The following is a 16625-nucleotide window of genomic DNA, read 5'->3' as shown; positions in this document are numbered from 1 at the left end:
ACGTATGCCTGTAGTCCCAGGTAGTCAGGACGCTGAGGCAGAATGATTGATTGCTTGAGCCCAGGAGGTTGAGGTTGCAGTGAGCCATGATCATGCCCCTGCACTCTAGCCTCGGTAACAAAGCAAGATCCTGTCTCCAAAAAATAATTTAAAAAAATAAAAATATACTAATTGAAAGGGAAAAAAGCATAGTATAATGCCATTTGTAAGAAAAAGAAAAGAGACCTGTGTTTGTGTGTGTGTTCACACTAAAAAAAATAATCTGGAAAGCTCTACGTAAGAACGTTTATAGTGTCAATTTTTTAGTTTTAGAATCACAGATGATCTTTCCACTTCCTGGTTTTTCTGACTTTTTTCTTTTTGCAACGGGTGAGTATTGCCGGAAAAAACCACAGATGACTGTGAAATGATTTTTGTCAACAAGAAAAAAAGATAAGGAAACACAAAATCTGTTATGTATGATTTATCTTGGCTGGGGATTAAAATTCATTTCCAGAGTAGAGTTCAGAGAAAGGCTGGGTTGCTAGTTGCTGGTTAAAGGACAAAGAATAAGTTCCAGAACACGGAAGAGTAAGCAGGTGAAATTCAGCTCTGGGATCAGGAGAGTGTTTGATTTGCTAAAGGAAAATGCAAAGACGGCTCCTCCCTTCTGAGGAAACGAAACCAACAGCAGCCCAGACTCGGCCAGCAGAAGAGATAAAAGCTAATAGGTCCAGGAGGCAGTTCTGTTGCCACGGGCTCTCCTGTCAATGATGGAGCTCAGAAATACCCCAGCGAGAGATCTGGACAAGTTCATCGAAAGCAATCTCTTGCCAGACACGCATTTCCGCAGGCAAATCAAGCAAGCCATTGACATCATCTGTGGATTCCTGAAGGAAAGGTGCTTCCGAGACAGCTCCTACCCCGTGCGGGTGTCCAAGGTGGTAAAGGTGAGTCCAGGCCTGCCTGGCCGGGGAGGGGTGGCTGAATGTGCAACAGTTGAGACTGAGAGTGAGAGAGACAGAGAGACAGAAAGAGAGAGAGAAGCAAAAATCTAGAATCCAGGGTGCAAATGTGAGTCCAGAGAACTGAGATCTTCTGATTTATCCACATAGCTTGCTAAGACAGAATCTGAGGTGAAAGCCTACATCCCTATTATTAACAAGTGAGCACCCCCCAAAGTTTATGAACCACTGTCCTAGGCCATGCCCACTTCAGAAATAGAGAAACAGAAGCCCAGCTCTGGTCATCAGCGGCCAGGCTAGGGCTCACCATTTCTGCAGTGAAGAATGGAATGTTTAGAAAGCAAATTATCACCTGCTGGCTGTGAGACCTTGAGTAAGTCACTTTACTCTGTGTCCCAATTTCTTCAGTCACAATCCCCAATACTGCTGCAGTCTCGCCAATGCACCTTGATGCAGCAGCTTCTCGTTGTCTGAACTAGTACCTGAGGTTCTTTGTCCTGCGTCCAAGAAAATTAGGGAACATGGACACAGAGGGGAGCCTGGAGCGAAAGTTTAGTAAGCAAAAGAAGAAAGCTCTCTCCGCCACAGAGAGGGGAGTCCGAGCGGATTGCCAGATTACAGCCGAATGCAAAAACCTTTTATAAGAAACTGCTCTCTTCCCTATAACTGTTTTGAGAAACTTTTTGTCAGTAAAGCTGTGCAACTCCTCTTACCTTACGCAGCTGTGAGGACGTCTCTAGGCAAGCACACAGCGCCGCTTCTCTTGTGTGTATAACTGTGGATTTGTTTTACGTAAGGCGCCCTCCCTGTGCCAGTTTCAGGCAGGCTGCTTCTCCAGGACCCAGCCTTCACCGTTCACCTGTTTTTCCCTCTTCTTCCCCTCAGTACCTCATAGGGTTGTGCAGATTAAGTAAAATAGTTAAGTGTGAACCACCAAGCATAAGCTAGTCAGGAAAAGAACACATATCCCAGATGGAGGCCCTCAGGTTTGAATTGTATCTGCCACCTACTATCTGGGTGGTGGGACTGATCGATAATCTCACTGATCAGCCATTTTCCCATCTGTAAAATAGAAACTAATGATCATGGTACCCAAACCACAGCATCGCTGCGAACATGATAGGACTTTAAGACATGCAATGCCTTCAGAACAGCGGCTAGTGCTCCATAATGTTAGTGATTGTTACTGTCATTTTATTTAGGGAGGTTTGCCTCGCTACACGTCGGTTACTGTGCTTGTCTTTTTCAGGGTGGCTCCTCGGGCAAAGGCACCGCCCTCAGAGGCAAATCTGACGCTGACCTGGTTGTCTTCCTCAGTCCTCTCACGACTTTTCAGGATCAGTTAAAGCACCGGGGAGAATTCATCCGGGAAATTAGGAGACAGCTGGAAGCCTGTCAAAGAGAGAGAGTATTTTCCGTGAAGTTTGAGGTCCAGACTTCGCACTGGGACAGCCCCCGTGCGCTGAGCTTCATGCTGAGTTCGCCCCGTCTCAGGGAGGGAGTGGAGTTTGACGTGCTGCCTGCCTTTGATGCCCTGGGTGAGAGCTCCCAACTTCTTTCTCTCCATTTTCCCATTTTGGAGCAGAAATCTCTCACAGCTTGAGCCTTTTTTTGCCCCAACAGGGCATCCCTCTAAAGCAGGGTGGGAGGAGGAGATCTTAAGATCTCTCCCTGGGCAAGAATGACTAACATCATGATCTATTACAGAAGAGACATTAAACAGCAAATTGGCATAATTCTAGGACAAAGACATTTCTTACGGAACAGCTGCAAGGCTTACTGGTTCTGGTTATGGCAAAACATGTGAATTTTATCTTTCTAAAATCCGACGGCAAAGATGTGGCTTAAAGTTCATGTTACTTTCATCTTTGTCCCAACATGAGGAGATCTCATCAAACATATGCAGCAGGTTGGGAGATAGATATTTATAACCTGCAGGAACGTTTGAACAGGAAGTGTAACCTCTCAGAGGCCCCATTTCCACATCAGGAGAATTGGTAAAACCACGCTACCTCTATCATATCATTATTTAAAGTGGTAAATGATCACTTAATGCTTATTACTCATCAGACATTCAGGTCTGATGAGTAATAGGTGTTCAAAAATGTGAATTTCCAGTAGGTGTAGTGGCTCATGCTTGTAATTCCAGCACTTTGGGAGGCTGAGGCGGAGGATCGCTTGAGCCCAGGAGTTCAAGACCAGCCTGGGCAATGAAGCGAAATCTTATCTCTACTAAAAAATTTTAAAAATTAGCTGGGTGTGGTGGTACATGCCTGTGGCCACAGGTATTCAGGAGGCTGAGACTGAAGGATCCCTTGAGGCCAGTCAGGTGTTTGAGGTTTCAGTGAGGCATGAACATGCCATTGCACTCCAGCCTGGGCACAGAGCAAGAGCAAGACCCTGCCTCAACCAGTCAATCATTCAAAAATATGAATTTCCCAACTGTATATGAAGGCACCTCAGAACACCACAGTGAACTCACAGAGGGCCACAGAATAGTTTAGATTTTAATTTTTGAGGGAAATGCAATGACATCTGTCAGACACAATGCAAACAGCTACTATTAAATTGTTTGAACTTAGTGATTAGTGGCTACTACAGTAATTAATAGTTGGTAATTATGTAGCAATTAGTGGTTAATTAGCAAGTAATTAGTACTTAATTAAAGGAACTGTCAGGGTTTTCTTTGGGCCTAGGGCAGCCATGAAAAAAAAAATGCTGACACTCTGAAGACATCAGGGTATGAGAAAATTTTGGATTCTCTCCTTTGTGTAACATCTTGTGTTGGGGACTGGAGTACAATGATTATAAAAAAAATAAGAGGGAGAAGGCTGGTCGTGGTGGCTCACGCCTATAATCTCAGCACTTTGGGAGGCCAAAGTGAGCAGATCACTTGAGGTCAGGAGTTCAAGACCAGCCTGGCCAACATGGTAAAAATCCCATCTCTACTAAAAATGCAAAATTTAGCTGGGTGTGGTGGTGGGTGCCTATAATCCCAGCTACTTGGGAGGCTGAGGCAGGAGAATTGCTTGAACCCAGGAGGTGGAGGTTGCAGTGAGCCGAGATCACACCACTGCATTCCAGCCTAGGCGAAAGAGCAAGACTCCATCCCAAAAAAAAAAAAAACCTAAGTAAAGTAGGGTGAAACAATAGACAGCCATGGGTGTTCAGGGCTGTTTTAGAGTCGTGAGGGAGGGCCCCTGAGCCTGAGTGGTGAGGAGTGCACCATGGGAAGATCTGCGGTTCTGGGAAGAGCACCGGCAAGGGCAGAGGCCCTGAAGCGGCAATGACCGTGGCACGTTTGAAGAAGACAGAAAAAGTCAGAGCAGTAGAAAGTGAGCAAAGGAAGCAAGACAGGAGGTGAGGGGGAGAGGTTGCAGAGACCAGATCGCCCCGACATCACTGGCCACCATAAAGACTCTGGGTTTTTTAATTCCAGGTGTTGCGGGATGCAGGAAGCAGCAAGATCAGATTTTAAAAGCTCTCTCTAGGTGCTGGGGAGAGAACAGGCTGTGGGGGAGCCTGCGAAGAGGTTGCCGCCATCATTCAGGCGTGTGACGGTGGCGGCTTGGATGGGGTGATGGCAGTGGAGAGGGCAGGAGGGAGGATCGAGAATGGACCTCAGGCTTCTCAGCCCTGGGTCTAATGCGCTTTCCAGTCGAACCCCATGGCCAGGGAGCTTGTCCCCCAGGGTGACTGAAAGAACCGCAGAGAAGAGCTGACATCTAAGTTGTAGGTTTTGCCTCAACAGGTCAGCTGACTGACACCTGTAAACCTGACCCCCAAATCTATGTCAGGCTCATCAACGAGTGCGTCTACCTGCAGAAAGAGGGCGAGTTCTCCACCTGCTTCACAGAACTACAGAGAAACTTCCTGAAGCAGCGCCCCCCCAAGCTCAAGAGCCTCATCCGCCTCGTCAAGCACTGGTACCAAAATGTATGGCCCTCCTGCCCGGCCACTGTGGGTCCTGTCTGGACTGGGAGCAGAAGAGGTGTCGGGGGAGCAGAAAAAGAAGTGAAGGAAAGAGGAGGGGGAGTGGTGGAGGGGATAGAGGGAGGGAAAGAGGAGAGAAAGGAAAAAGAGGTGGAGAGGGAGGAGGGAGGAGTTTGCAACGAAAAAAGGAAAGAGAATGAAAGGGAAGGAAGGGAGGAAGGAAGGAAGGGATTTTGGTGTTCTGTTCACTGCTGTATCCCAAGAACTTAAAACAGAGCCTGGTACGTAATAGGTGTAAATAATTGTTGAATACATGAATCAGTGCTACATACACACACACAGAGAGGGGGAGAGAGAGAGAGAGAGAGAGAGAGAGAGAGAGAGAGAGAGAGAGAGAGAAAGGGGGGGAGAGACAGAGAGAGAGAGTCAACCACACTCTTCAGAAGGTAGATAAGACAAAACAAGAGTTTCAAACAAATATATGTTCAGATGCCTTTTCTACTTACTGGCTGGCTGACCTTGAGTAAGCAACTTAACCTCTCTGTTCTTTCTGTTTTCTCATTTGCAAAGAGTAGCATGTCACAGCTAGAGTAAAATGGCATATAGCTGGTGCTAATAAATACGATATCTTTTAGCCACCACAAGAGTACACATAATAAAAGCTAACATGTATTGTGTGCTTAGCTTATCTAAGATGTGATATGCTTTTCTGTTCACTTTAAATGCCCTGAATTTTAGTCAACTTTCACAGTGATTCTGTAAGTTAGATAAAGTCAGGTATTATTATTAAACCCATTTACACTTAGGTCAACAAGAGTAATTCCTGGGTCAGGTGACTCATTCGGCCAATAAGTAGCAGAAGTAAAACTTGAATTTGGCTGGGTACAGTGGCTCACACCGGTAATCCCAGCACTTTGAGAGGCCAAGGCAGGGAGTTCGAGACTAGCCTGAGCCACATGGCAAAACCTTGTCTCTACAAAAAACTAAAAAATTAGCCAAGTGTGGTGGTGAGCACCTGTAGTCCCAGCTACTGGGGAGGCTGAGGTAGGAGGATCACTTGAGCCTGGGAGGAAAAGGTAGCAGTGGGTCAAGATTGCACTACTGGACTCCAGTCTGGTGACAGAGCAAGATCTTGTCTCAAACAAACAAAAACTTGAATTTGGGTCTACTGACTTAGGAGTTTGCCTGATAATAACAGGCATTCAATATATGTTTCTTGAATGAATGCATGAAAATAATCAGGGATAAACTTCCCAATTTAAAAATAACACCTCTTGTAAAACAAGACAATCATTTAGCTGCTAGACTTCTAAGTGTTTGCTGTTCCGTGATTTTTAATCATGGAGCCTGAGCATGGTAGAATTTACAAAAGCAGTTCTTGACAAAAGCAGCACTGCCCCCGGGGACATGTCGAAAATTAGACCAGGCACGGTGGCTCACACCTGTAATCCCAGGACTATGTGAGGCTGAGGCGGGTGAATCACCTGAGGTCAGGAGTTCGAGACCAGTCTGACCAACATGGTGAAGCCCCATCTCTACTTAGAGAGAGAGAGGAAGAGAGGGAGAGAGATATGAAAGAGTAAGGTCTAACGTATTTAAAGTTTTTATTTTATTCTGTGAACATGATATTTCTAGTTATTTTTAAATTTTTATTATTTTTTAGTATTATGTTTTATTTGCACTTCTTTTCTGTGACGTGAGCACACACAGATTCATGTGTGCATATATATAAATATATATATATATATATGTATATATAATTATATACCTTTAATTAGCTAGGTGTGGTGGTATGTGTCTGTAATCCCAGCTACTCAGAAGGCTGAGATGGGAGAAGGACTTGAAAACAGGAGGCGGAGGTTGCAGTGAGCCAAGATTGGGCCTCTGCACTCCAGCCTGGGCAACAGAGCAAGACTCCATGTCAAAAAAAGTAAAAGAAAAGAAAATTAATGAGGGTGTTTTGGTAACCATGGTGATAGGAGGACATGGATGCTACTTATATTTAGTGGAAAAAGGCAGAAATACTAGTTGTACAATGATCAAGAGAGTCCTGCACAGCCCAGAATTGTCTCTTTCTTTCTTTCTTTATGCTGTTCTCCTTTAAAACAAGACAAGACTACAGTAATTTAACTCCACTAATCACCATCATTACCACCTCCAACTTACATGCTACATTTCTTATTTCAAGTCTCTCTATATTTTCAAGTGCCTCAAAGCATTATTATTGTTTTAGAGCCAATGTTTATTTAATCTACTCAGAGATTTACTGCTTTCTTCACTATTCATTCTTTCTTACACCTCTAACATTCCATGTGGGGTCATTTTCCTAAATGACTGTTCATCCTTTGGGATTTCTTTTGATGATGGCCTAGTGGGAGTAAACCCCCTCAGTTTTTGTTTGTCTGAAAATGTCATGTTTTTGCCTTCGTTGTTGAAGGGTGCTTTTGCTCAGTGGCCATTTCAGCACATTGAATATGTCATTCCATCTTCCAGTGTCATCATTAAAAAGTCAGTTGCCAGTCTAACTGCAGCTCTTTTGTAGGTAACCTGTTTTTTTCCCTCTGGCTGCATGTAAGATTTTCTTTGTCTTTGATTTTGTTTAGCTTCAATCTGCTGTGTCTTAATGATGGGTTCCTATAATTTGTCCAGATTGAGATTCCTTTAAGATTCCTGAATCTGTGTATTGGTATCTTCAGTTTTAAAACTTCTTAGCCATTCTTCTAAAATATGGATTCTCCCCCGTTGTCTCCTCACCTCCTGGAATTCCAGTTAAATGTATGTTAGACCTTACTCTGTCTTTCATAGCTCTGTACTCTTTTTTGTATTTCCTATCTTTTTGTCTGTTTTTTCATGCTTTATTCTGAATAGTTTCTTCTAATCTACCTTTGAATTAACTAATTTTCTCTTTAGCTATATCTAATTTACTGTTAAGCTATTAATTACAGTTGCCATTTTTATCCTAAAATTTCTATTTCATTTTTTTATATCTGCCATGTTACTTCTTATGGCTTTTAATTTACTACTAATTTTTTTTTTGAGACAGGGTCTCCCTCAGGCACCCAGACTGAAGTGCAGTGATGCTGTCTCAGCTCAATGCAACTGCTGTCTGCTAGGTTCAAGAGATTCTCCCATCTCAACCTCCTGAGTAGCTGGGGTTACAGGTACTCACCATCATGCCTGGCTAATTTTTGTATTTTAGTAGAGACAGGGTTTTACCATGTCGGTCAGGCTGGTCTTAAACTCTTGACCTCCGGTGATCCACCCACCTCAGCCTCCCAAAGTGCTAGGATTACAGGCGTGAGCCACCACACCTGGCATAATTCCCTACTAACTATTTAAAGTTTTTATTTTATTCTGTGAATATGATATTCCTAGTTATTTTAAATTTTTTATTATTTTTTAGTATGATGTTTTATTTGCACTTCTTTTCTGTGACATGAGCACATACCGATTCATATCTATACATATATGATTCTGATACCTCTCCTTACCTGTCCTCATTCAAACCACTGATCACAGAGAGAGGACTATTTTTTTTATATTTAATTTTTCAGTTTTGTTAGGTTTTTGGGGGAACAGCTGGTGCTTAGTCATGTAAGTTTTTTTAGTGGTGATATCTGAGATTTTGGTGTACCCATCACCCAAGCAGTGTACATTGTACCCAATTGTAGTCTTTTAACCCTCTCCATCCCCCACCCTTCCCCCGAGTCCTCAAAGTCCCATGTATCATTCTTATGCCTATGCTTCCTCATAGCTTAGTTCCCACATATATGTGAGAACATACAATGTTTGGTTTTCCATTCCTGAGTTACTTACTTAAAATAACAGTATTCATTTCCATCAAGGTTGCTGTGAATGCCATTATTTTGCTCCTTTTTATGGCTGAGTAGTATTTCATGGTGTGTGTGTGTGTGTGTGTGTGACATTATCCACTCATTGATTGATAGGCATTTGGGTTGGTTTCATATTTTTGCAGTTGCAAATTGTGCTGTTATAAACCTGCATGTACAGGTATCTTTTTCATATAATGACTTCTTTTCCTCTGGATAGATAGCTAGTAGTGGGATTGCTGGATCTAATGCAATCCCATTAGAATTTTAGTTCTATAAGGACTCTCCGGGCTGGTTCCCATAGTGGTTGTACAAGTTTACATTCCCACCAATAGTGTAGAAGTGTTCTCATTTTACCACATCCACACCAACATCTATTATTTTTTATTTTTTATTATGGCCATTCTTGCAGCAGTGAGGTGGTATCGCACTCTGGTTTTGATTTGCATTTCCCTGATAATTAGTGATGTTGAGCATTTTCCCACATGCTTGTTGGCTGTTTGTGTATCTTCTTTTGAGAGTCCTCTATTCATGTCCTTAGCCCACTTATTGATGGGATTGTTTGTTTTTTCTTGCTGATTTGTTCTCTGTAGATTTGTTCTCTGTAGATTCCGGATATTAGTCAGATGTATAGATTGTGAAGATTTTCTCCCATTCTGTGGGTTATCTGTTAACTCTGCTAATTATTATTTCTTTTGCTTTGCAGAAGCTTTTTAGTTTAATTAAGTGCCATCTATTGATCTTTGTTTTTGTTGCATTTGCTTTTGGATTCTTGGTCATGAAGTCTTTGCCCAAGCCAATGTCTAGAAGGGTTTTTCCGATGTTATCTTCTATAATCTTTATGGTTTCTGGTCTTCGACTTAAGTGTTTGATCCATTTTGAGTTGGTTTTTGTATAAGAGGAGAGATAAGGATCCGGTTTAATTCTTCTCCATGTGACTTGCCAATTATCCCAGCACCGTTTGTTGATTAGGGTGTCCTTTCCCCACTTCGTGTTGTGCTTTGTCAAAGATCAGTTGGCTGTAAGTGTTTGGCTGTATTTCTGGGTTCATTATTCTGTTCCATTGGTCTATGTGACTATGTTTATACCAGTACCATGCTGTTTTGGTGACTGTGGCCTTATAGGATAGTTTGAAGTCTGGTAATGTGATGCCTCCAGATTTGTTCTTATACTTAGTCTTGCTTTGGCTATGTGGGCTCTTCTTTGGTTCCATATGAATGTAGGATTGTTTTTTTTCTAGTTCTGTGAAGAATGATGGTGGTATTTTGATGGGAATTGCATTGAATTTGCCGATAGTTTTTGGCAGTATGGTCATTTTCACAGTATTGATTCTACCCAAATCATGAGCCTGGGATGTGTTTCCTTTGTTTATGTCATCTACGAATTCTTTCAGCAGTGTTTTGTAGTTTTCCTTGTAGAGTTCTGAGTTATTTTAAAGTCTGTGTTTAATCCGTCACTATTTAAAGTTTTATAAGTTTATTACTATTTCTCTTTTTTTTTGTTGGTCATCACTCTTAATGTTTTGTTTGCTTGTGTGCCTGGTTACATATGTACTCATCATGGTATTTGAAAATTATTTGTAAAATAATTTGAGTTTTTGGATTATGTATACTCCTCCACAAAGAATTTCGTTTGCTTCTGTGCATTTCTTAGGAACATTACAAGTCCTTCTTCTCAGTTAATTTTCATAATATCCTTCTAAGATAGATGCTATTTTGACAACTCACTTAGCAGATGAAAATAATGAGGCTCTGAGAGTCTAAGTCATCTACTTAGAATTGGACAATGGTGAAGCCAGATTCAAACTGACATTAGCAAGAATCCAGAACTCTTAACAAGAGGCCAGCCAACATTTTTTTTAAAAAATAAAGGGCTAGATAGTAAATATTTTAGACTTTGTGGACTGCACGTTCTCTGTTGCAACTGCTCAACCCTGCCTTTGTAGCATGAACGCAGTCATAAACTATACAATAATGAATGAGCCTTGATTTGTTCCAAGAAAACTTTATATCTAAAAACAGGTGGCAGGCTGGACTTGGACCAATAAAAAATGTAATTTACACAAAAGTTGAGCAAACCCATTTTTTTCTGATTGTTTTTCCTCTTCTCAGTGTAAGGAAAAGCTTGGGAAGCCACTGCCACCTCAGTATGCCCTGGAACTCCTGACGGTCTATGCTTGGGAGCAAGGGAGCATGAAAACAGATTTCATCACAGCCCAGGGATTTCGGACGGTCTTGGAATTAGTCATAAACTACCAGCAACTCTGCATCTACTGGAAAGAGTATTATGACTTTAAAAACCCCAGTATTAGAGAGTACCTGAGCAGGCAGCTCAGCAAACCCAGGTATGCTATCCCCACGTGGATGAGCTCTCCTATGTAAATGAACACCTGGATACAGGTGCAGTGCCTTGTAAATGGAGGAGGTGGGAGGAATCCTCACTAGGTGAGAATCTGTTTGCCTGTCATTGTGCTGGGCATTTTACTACTGCCATTTGATTTAAATGCCTACCTCTAACCCTGTGAGGCAGGCACTATGACAATCATTTTACAGGTGAGTAAACTGAGCTTCTGAGAGGTAAGGAGCTTGTCCAATCCTTAACAGAAAATGAGTAAAATAGCTGGAATTTGAACTGAAATAAGAACAGCAGCAACAACAATAATAGTAATTGCTCCCAGATATTGAAAGCTTGCTGTAAGACTAACACATGCTAATACAATAGTAAAAATTATTATCAATATGACTGACATGTGTGTTATATTCTAGTCACTGTGCTAAGCATTTCACATTACTTGGCTTTTTCTTTCCTCACACTATAGCCTTTGAGATAGGCATGTGGAAGTACCCGCATTTGACAGAAAGAAACCTGAGGCTTAGAGAGTTCAAGTGACCTAACCAAGGGCACATCACTGGTAAAGGGCAGAGGTGGGATTCAAACCCCCATCTGTCAGGCGCAAGTGCAAGGCTCCCTCTCCCCATGCTCACTGCCCGCTGGGGAATAGGGCACTGGGGATGTAACCCTGGGAGCCCTTCCTCATGCTCTGAGTCCCAGCCCATCCCAGGCTGCATTTCGCTCTGCCAGGAGCATCTGGACTCCCAGGACAGAGCCCCAGCTCCTCACCTGTCCCTCTCTCAATGTTGTTCTACAGGCCTGTGATTCTGGACCCGGCTGACCCTACAGGAAACTTAGGTGGAGACCCAAAGGGTTGGTGGAAGCTGGCACGAGAGGCAGAGAACTGGCTGAATTACCCGTGCTTTAAGAATTGGGATGGGTCCCCAGTGAGCTCCTGGACTCTGTCGGTGAGACCTCCTGCTTCCTCCCTGCCATTCATCCCTGCCCCTCTCCATGCAGCTTGAGACATATAGTTTGAGACCATTCTTTTTTTTTTCTTTTTATACTTTAAGTTCTGGGGTACATGTGCAGAATGTGCATGTTTGTCACATAGATATACATGCGCCATGGTGGTTTGCTGCATCCATCACTCCATCATCTACATTTGGTATTTCTCCTAATGCTATCCCCCCATGCCCCCACTTCTTGCTATCCCTCCCTTAGCCCTCCAACCCCCACATACCCCAGTGTGTGATGTTTCCCTCCCTGAGTGCATGTGTTCTCATTATTCGATACCCACTTGTGAGTGAGAACATGTGGTGTTTGGTTTTCTATTATTGTGTCAGTTTGCTGAGAATGATGGTTTCCAGCTTTTTCCATGCCCCTGCAAAGGACATGAACTCATCCTTTTTTATGGCTACCTAGTATTCCATGGCATATATTTGCCACATTTTCTTTATCCAGTCTATCATTGATAGGCATTTGGGTTGGTTCCAAGTCTTTGCTATTGTGAATATGTAGCCAACAAACATGATAAAAAGAAAGCCCATCATCATTGGTCATTAGAGAAATGCAAATCAAAACCACATTGAGATACCATCTCACACCAGTTAGAATAGTGATCATTAAAAAAATCAGGAGACAGCAGATGCTGGAGAGGATGTGGAGAAATAGGAATGCTTTTACACTGTTGGTAGGATTGCAAATTAATTCAACCATTGCGGAAGACTGTGGTGATTCTTCAAGGATCTAGAACTGGAGACCATTCTTTCCAATGTACTTACCTCTTGCCAAAGGCCATTTATATTCACATAGTTACAAGCTGTACTCCATATTTTACAGTCATTTTGGTCACAAACAGAGAGTTTCTAGAATTTTCACATCCCTTGTCCAGAGTTCATTCCCCTGAGAGTAATAATAAATAATCTCTAACACTACTTATTGATTGCCTGCTTCGGCCTCAGGTTCTGTCCTAAGCCCTTTAATATACACTATTTCATTAAATATTCACAACAATCCCATGAGGCATGCTTTCTTTTTAAAAATTTTTATTATTTTAGATTCAGAGCACACATGTGCCATTTGTTACACAGCTATATTGTGTAACGGTGGGGTTTGGGCCTCTACTGATCCTGTTACCCAGTCAGTGAACATAGTACCTAATGGGAATTTTTTCAGCCCTTGCCCTTCTCCCTGTCTCCTCCCTTTTGGAATCTCTAGTGTCTACTGTACCCATCTTTAGCAGATGTTAAGTATTTGTTTTTCTGTTTCTGCTTAAATTCTGAAGGCCTTAAGGTAACGGCCTTCAGCTGCATCCATGATTTCATTCTTTCTTATGGCTGCATAATATTCCATAGTGTAGATAGACCACATTTTCTTCATCCAATCCACCACCGATACTCACTGAGGTTGATTTCATGACTTCGCTATTGTGAATAGTACTGTGATAAACATATGCGTGCAGGCATCTTTTGACAGAATGGTTTCTTTTCCTTTGGGTAGATACCCAGTAGTGGGATTGCTGGGTTGAATGGACATTCTATTTTTAGTTATTTGAGAAGTCCCATGAGTTGTGTTTTCTATCATTCCCAACTTACAGATGAGACAAAGTCTTAGAGAGGTGAGGTCACTCGCTCAAGGACATCAGCTAATGAGGGGTGGAAGTGGGATGCAAACTCAGTGGACTCCAAAGCCAGTGCTCATGTCACTGTGCTAAACAACCTGCCTTGTCTCATCCACACCTCTCATCTGGCCAATGGGAGACTCTGAGCAGGACTTGGGTTGTCACATGGCTAAGTAGGGGCAAAGGACTCACTCCCGGATCTTTCCAACCACAAGCAGGAATCTGATTCCAAAGGATTGATGATGGTGCAGGTGGCTCCCTAGGAAGCAGACTCTGGGATAGAATTTAGTGTGCAGGGTGTTCTGGGGAAGCACCACTGGAACAAGCACTCATGGAAAAGGGGGGAAGCAAGGAGAGGAAGGAAGCAGGAGAGAGCACAGGGAGAAGTGAACGGGGTTGCAGAGCAGATGCGAGTTTCAGCCAACTCCAAGGATAGACCTGGAGCTGGAATGGACTTTAGAGCTACCCCACAGTGACAGAGCTGCCCAGGCCTCTATATCCCTACATGGATCACTCACTGTGCTTGGGCACCTTGAGAAAGGGCATAGCCTTAAGCAAAAGACTTTCTGCAGCTGAGGCCACCTCTAAATGGGCTGACAGCTGAAGTCTGTCTGCTGACCACTGTCTCAGCAGCTGGGGTTTGTTAGTCCTTCCTCAAAGGGGGATCCAGCTGGCATGTCATAGAGTCCACCATAAAAGCTCAGTGAGCTCCAGCTGCAAGGTAGGAAGACTCCCTGATGTGATCACGTGTCTCACCCTTTCAGACGAAAAGCGACAGTGAGGACGATGAGACCTACGATCCGAGGATGTATCAGAAATATGGTTACATCAGAACACATGAGCCCTCTTATTTTTATCAGGGCTCCAGCACATTCCAGAAAGCATCTACCCCACAGGCGGAAGAGAACTGGACATGCACCATCCTCTGAATGCCAGGGCATCTTAGGGGAAAGGGTTCCAGTGTTATCTGGACCAGCCCCTTCATTTCCAGGTGGGACCCTTGATCCAGAGAGGACAAAGGTCCTCAGTGAGCTGGTGCACGATCTAAGACAGAATCCAGGTCTCCTGACCCCTGGCCTTCTATGCCCTCTCTCCTATCGTGGCTAACGTTCCCCTCAGCCTTGTCTCACTCCACCTATTCTCTGAAAATATTCCCTGAGAGAGAACAGAGAGATTTAGGTAAGAGAATGAAATTCCAGCCCTGACTTTCTTCTGTGCACCTGGTGGGAGGATTATATCTAATGTATTATCAATGACAATAAAAATAAAGCAAATACCATTTATTGGGTGTTTATTAATTTCAAGGCACAGATCCAAGAAGTACAGATGCATATCTAGGTGTGTGTGTGTGTGTGTGTGTGTGTGTGTGTGTGTGTGTCTGTGTGTGTGTATACGTTGATATAACAAGATATATTTATTGAGAATTTACCATGTGCCAAGCATAGCTCTGGGCACTGGGAACACAGCAGTGCACAAAAGAAGGCAGAAATCCCTGTCCTCATGACCCTGCAGAGCCAAGACTTCCAGAATTTTTTAAGTAAAAAAGTCCGTGTCCTCATGGAGTTGACATTTGTGCAAAACAAGTTAATATTAGATCGTTTTCCTATTACTAATAATCCTGAAATAAGCATCTTGGAATCATCCTTTCTCCATAACTCTGAGAAAAATTTTAGAACTTCCCTGTGTGACACAACAGCCACTAGCCACATGTATCTATTAAATGCTTGAAATGTAGCTAGTCTAAATCTACATGTGCTATGAGTGTAAGATGTATACTTGGTTTCAAAGACAGTACAAATAAAAAGAATGCCAAGTTATTGCCAACTGACAATTTTTTAAATTGTGTGCTGAAGTGGTATTTTTTGATATATTTGAGTAAAATCAAAATGAACTTCATCATTTTATTTCCCTTTTTAATTGTGGCTACTAAAAAATGTGAAATCACACATGTGGCTTGCATTACATGACATATTTCTTTTGGACAGTTCTGCCCTCCTAGGTAAATCACTGGATTAAAGAATCAATTATACTGACTTACACTGCCACATCATCACACTGTTCTTGGGATGAAGAACCAGCATATCATTCATAAGACTCCAAAATATAAAACTCTCACAGATACTCACAAAAGAACTAAGCAAGCTCTTATCACCTGACTTGCTGGTCACTTGGGTGGCTGCGAAGCAGTCTTTGGTCTGTCCAGATTATATTCTTCCATTTAGCCTCTCAGCATCCCTGTGAGATGGGTTTTGTTGTTATTCTCACAATAATAAGTGGAAGAACTCAAAGTTCTAAGAGGTTACAGTGCTTGCCCAGGGTCACCCAGCTGGTCAGGGGCAGAATCTGAACTTGAACCCTAACCCTTCTCTCTGTAAAGCTCATGTTCTTAATCACCATTGTATGGTCTTCATGTGTCCTCATTCATTGAATTCTTATTTTTCCTACTCTGGCACCATAAGACCCAGAAGCACCGATGTCCAAGGCAGGGGAAGATGAATGTCCCGGCTCAACCTGAGTGCAGATTCACCCTTCCTCAGTCTTTGTGTCCTGTTTGTAGACTGGATTAGATAATGCCAGTCTGCTGATTCAAATACAAATATCTTTCAGAAACACCCTCACAGATACACCCAGAAATGTTCTACCAGCTATCTGGGCACCCTTAGCCCAGTCAAGTTATCACATAAAATCCATCATTGCACACTCCATGCTGATAGGCAAGTGTGGACATCCCAATGTAATGGCCTCCCTGTATTTTACGATGTGGAAAATGAACTTGTGTTGCCTTTTGAGAGTGTTTCATGTTATAACAACGCCAAAACCAGCAGCAGATTAATGGAATCGGTAATTAGTTGCTCAATTGAAGAGCCACATGGCCACATGATCAGCCTTCCATCTACAACAGGGCCCAGTAGTGCACCAGAATTGTTTTTCAAAGGGCATATACGTTTTTGCTGCAAATGACAT

At 42.7% G+C, this 16625-nt stretch overlaps 1 protein-coding gene across 5 annotated transcripts; it reads left to right on the top strand.

Annotated features, from left to right (window-relative positions):
* Positions 1 to 442: 442 nt before the first annotated feature.
* OAS1 (2'-5'-oligoadenylate synthetase 1) lies at positions 443 to 14940 on the top strand. 5 transcript variants are annotated; one of them, XM_074402200.1, is made up of 7 exons: positions 443 to 929; positions 2194 to 2480; positions 4741 to 4898; positions 6660 to 6664; positions 10819 to 11051; positions 11856 to 12006; positions 13638 to 14363. In XM_074402200.1, the coding sequence occupies exons 1-7, from the start codon at positions 750 to 752 to the stop codon at positions 13752 to 13754; spliced, it is 1131 nt and encodes a 376-aa protein (XP_074258301.1). In that variant the 5' UTR covers positions 443 to 749; the 3' UTR covers positions 13755 to 14363. The 5 variants fall into 5 exon arrangements, with proteins under 5 accessions (XP_074258301.1, XP_074258299.1, XP_010341156.3 ...); XM_010342854.3 differs by lacking the exons at positions 6660 to 6664; positions 13638 to 14363 and adding exons at positions 12766 to 12768; positions 14426 to 14940 and having other exon boundaries at positions 472 to 929; positions 2194 to 2482; positions 4696 to 4880; positions 11856 to 12002; XM_074402199.1 differs by lacking the exon at positions 13638 to 14363 and adding an exon at positions 14426 to 14940 and having other exon boundaries at positions 475 to 929.
* Positions 14941 to 16625: the final 1685 nt, after the last annotated feature.

The sequence above is a fragment of the Saimiri boliviensis genome, chromosome 7 (genome assembly GCF_048565385.1).
Source record: "Saimiri boliviensis isolate mSaiBol1 chromosome 7, mSaiBol1.pri, whole genome shotgun sequence".
In the NCBI taxonomy this organism is placed as follows: domain Eukaryota; kingdom Metazoa; phylum Chordata; class Mammalia; order Primates; family Cebidae; genus Saimiri; species Saimiri boliviensis.
This window is presented reverse-complemented; position numbering and strand designations above follow the sequence as displayed.

Bases quoted from the DNA above. Each gene is read 5' to 3' on its own strand.
- OAS1 (XM_010342854.3), top strand. From the start codon at position 750: ATGATGGAGCTCAGAAATACCCCAGCGAGAGATCTGGACAAGTTCATC. The intron at 930-2,193 runs GTGAGTCCAGGC...TGTCTTTTTCAG, and splicing joins GGGTGTCCAAGGTGGTAAAG to GGTGGCTCCTCGGGCAAAGG. The intron at 11,052-11,855 runs GTATGCTATCCC...GTTGTTCTACAG, and splicing joins AGGCAGCTCAGCAAACCCAG to GCCTGTGATTCTGGACCCGG.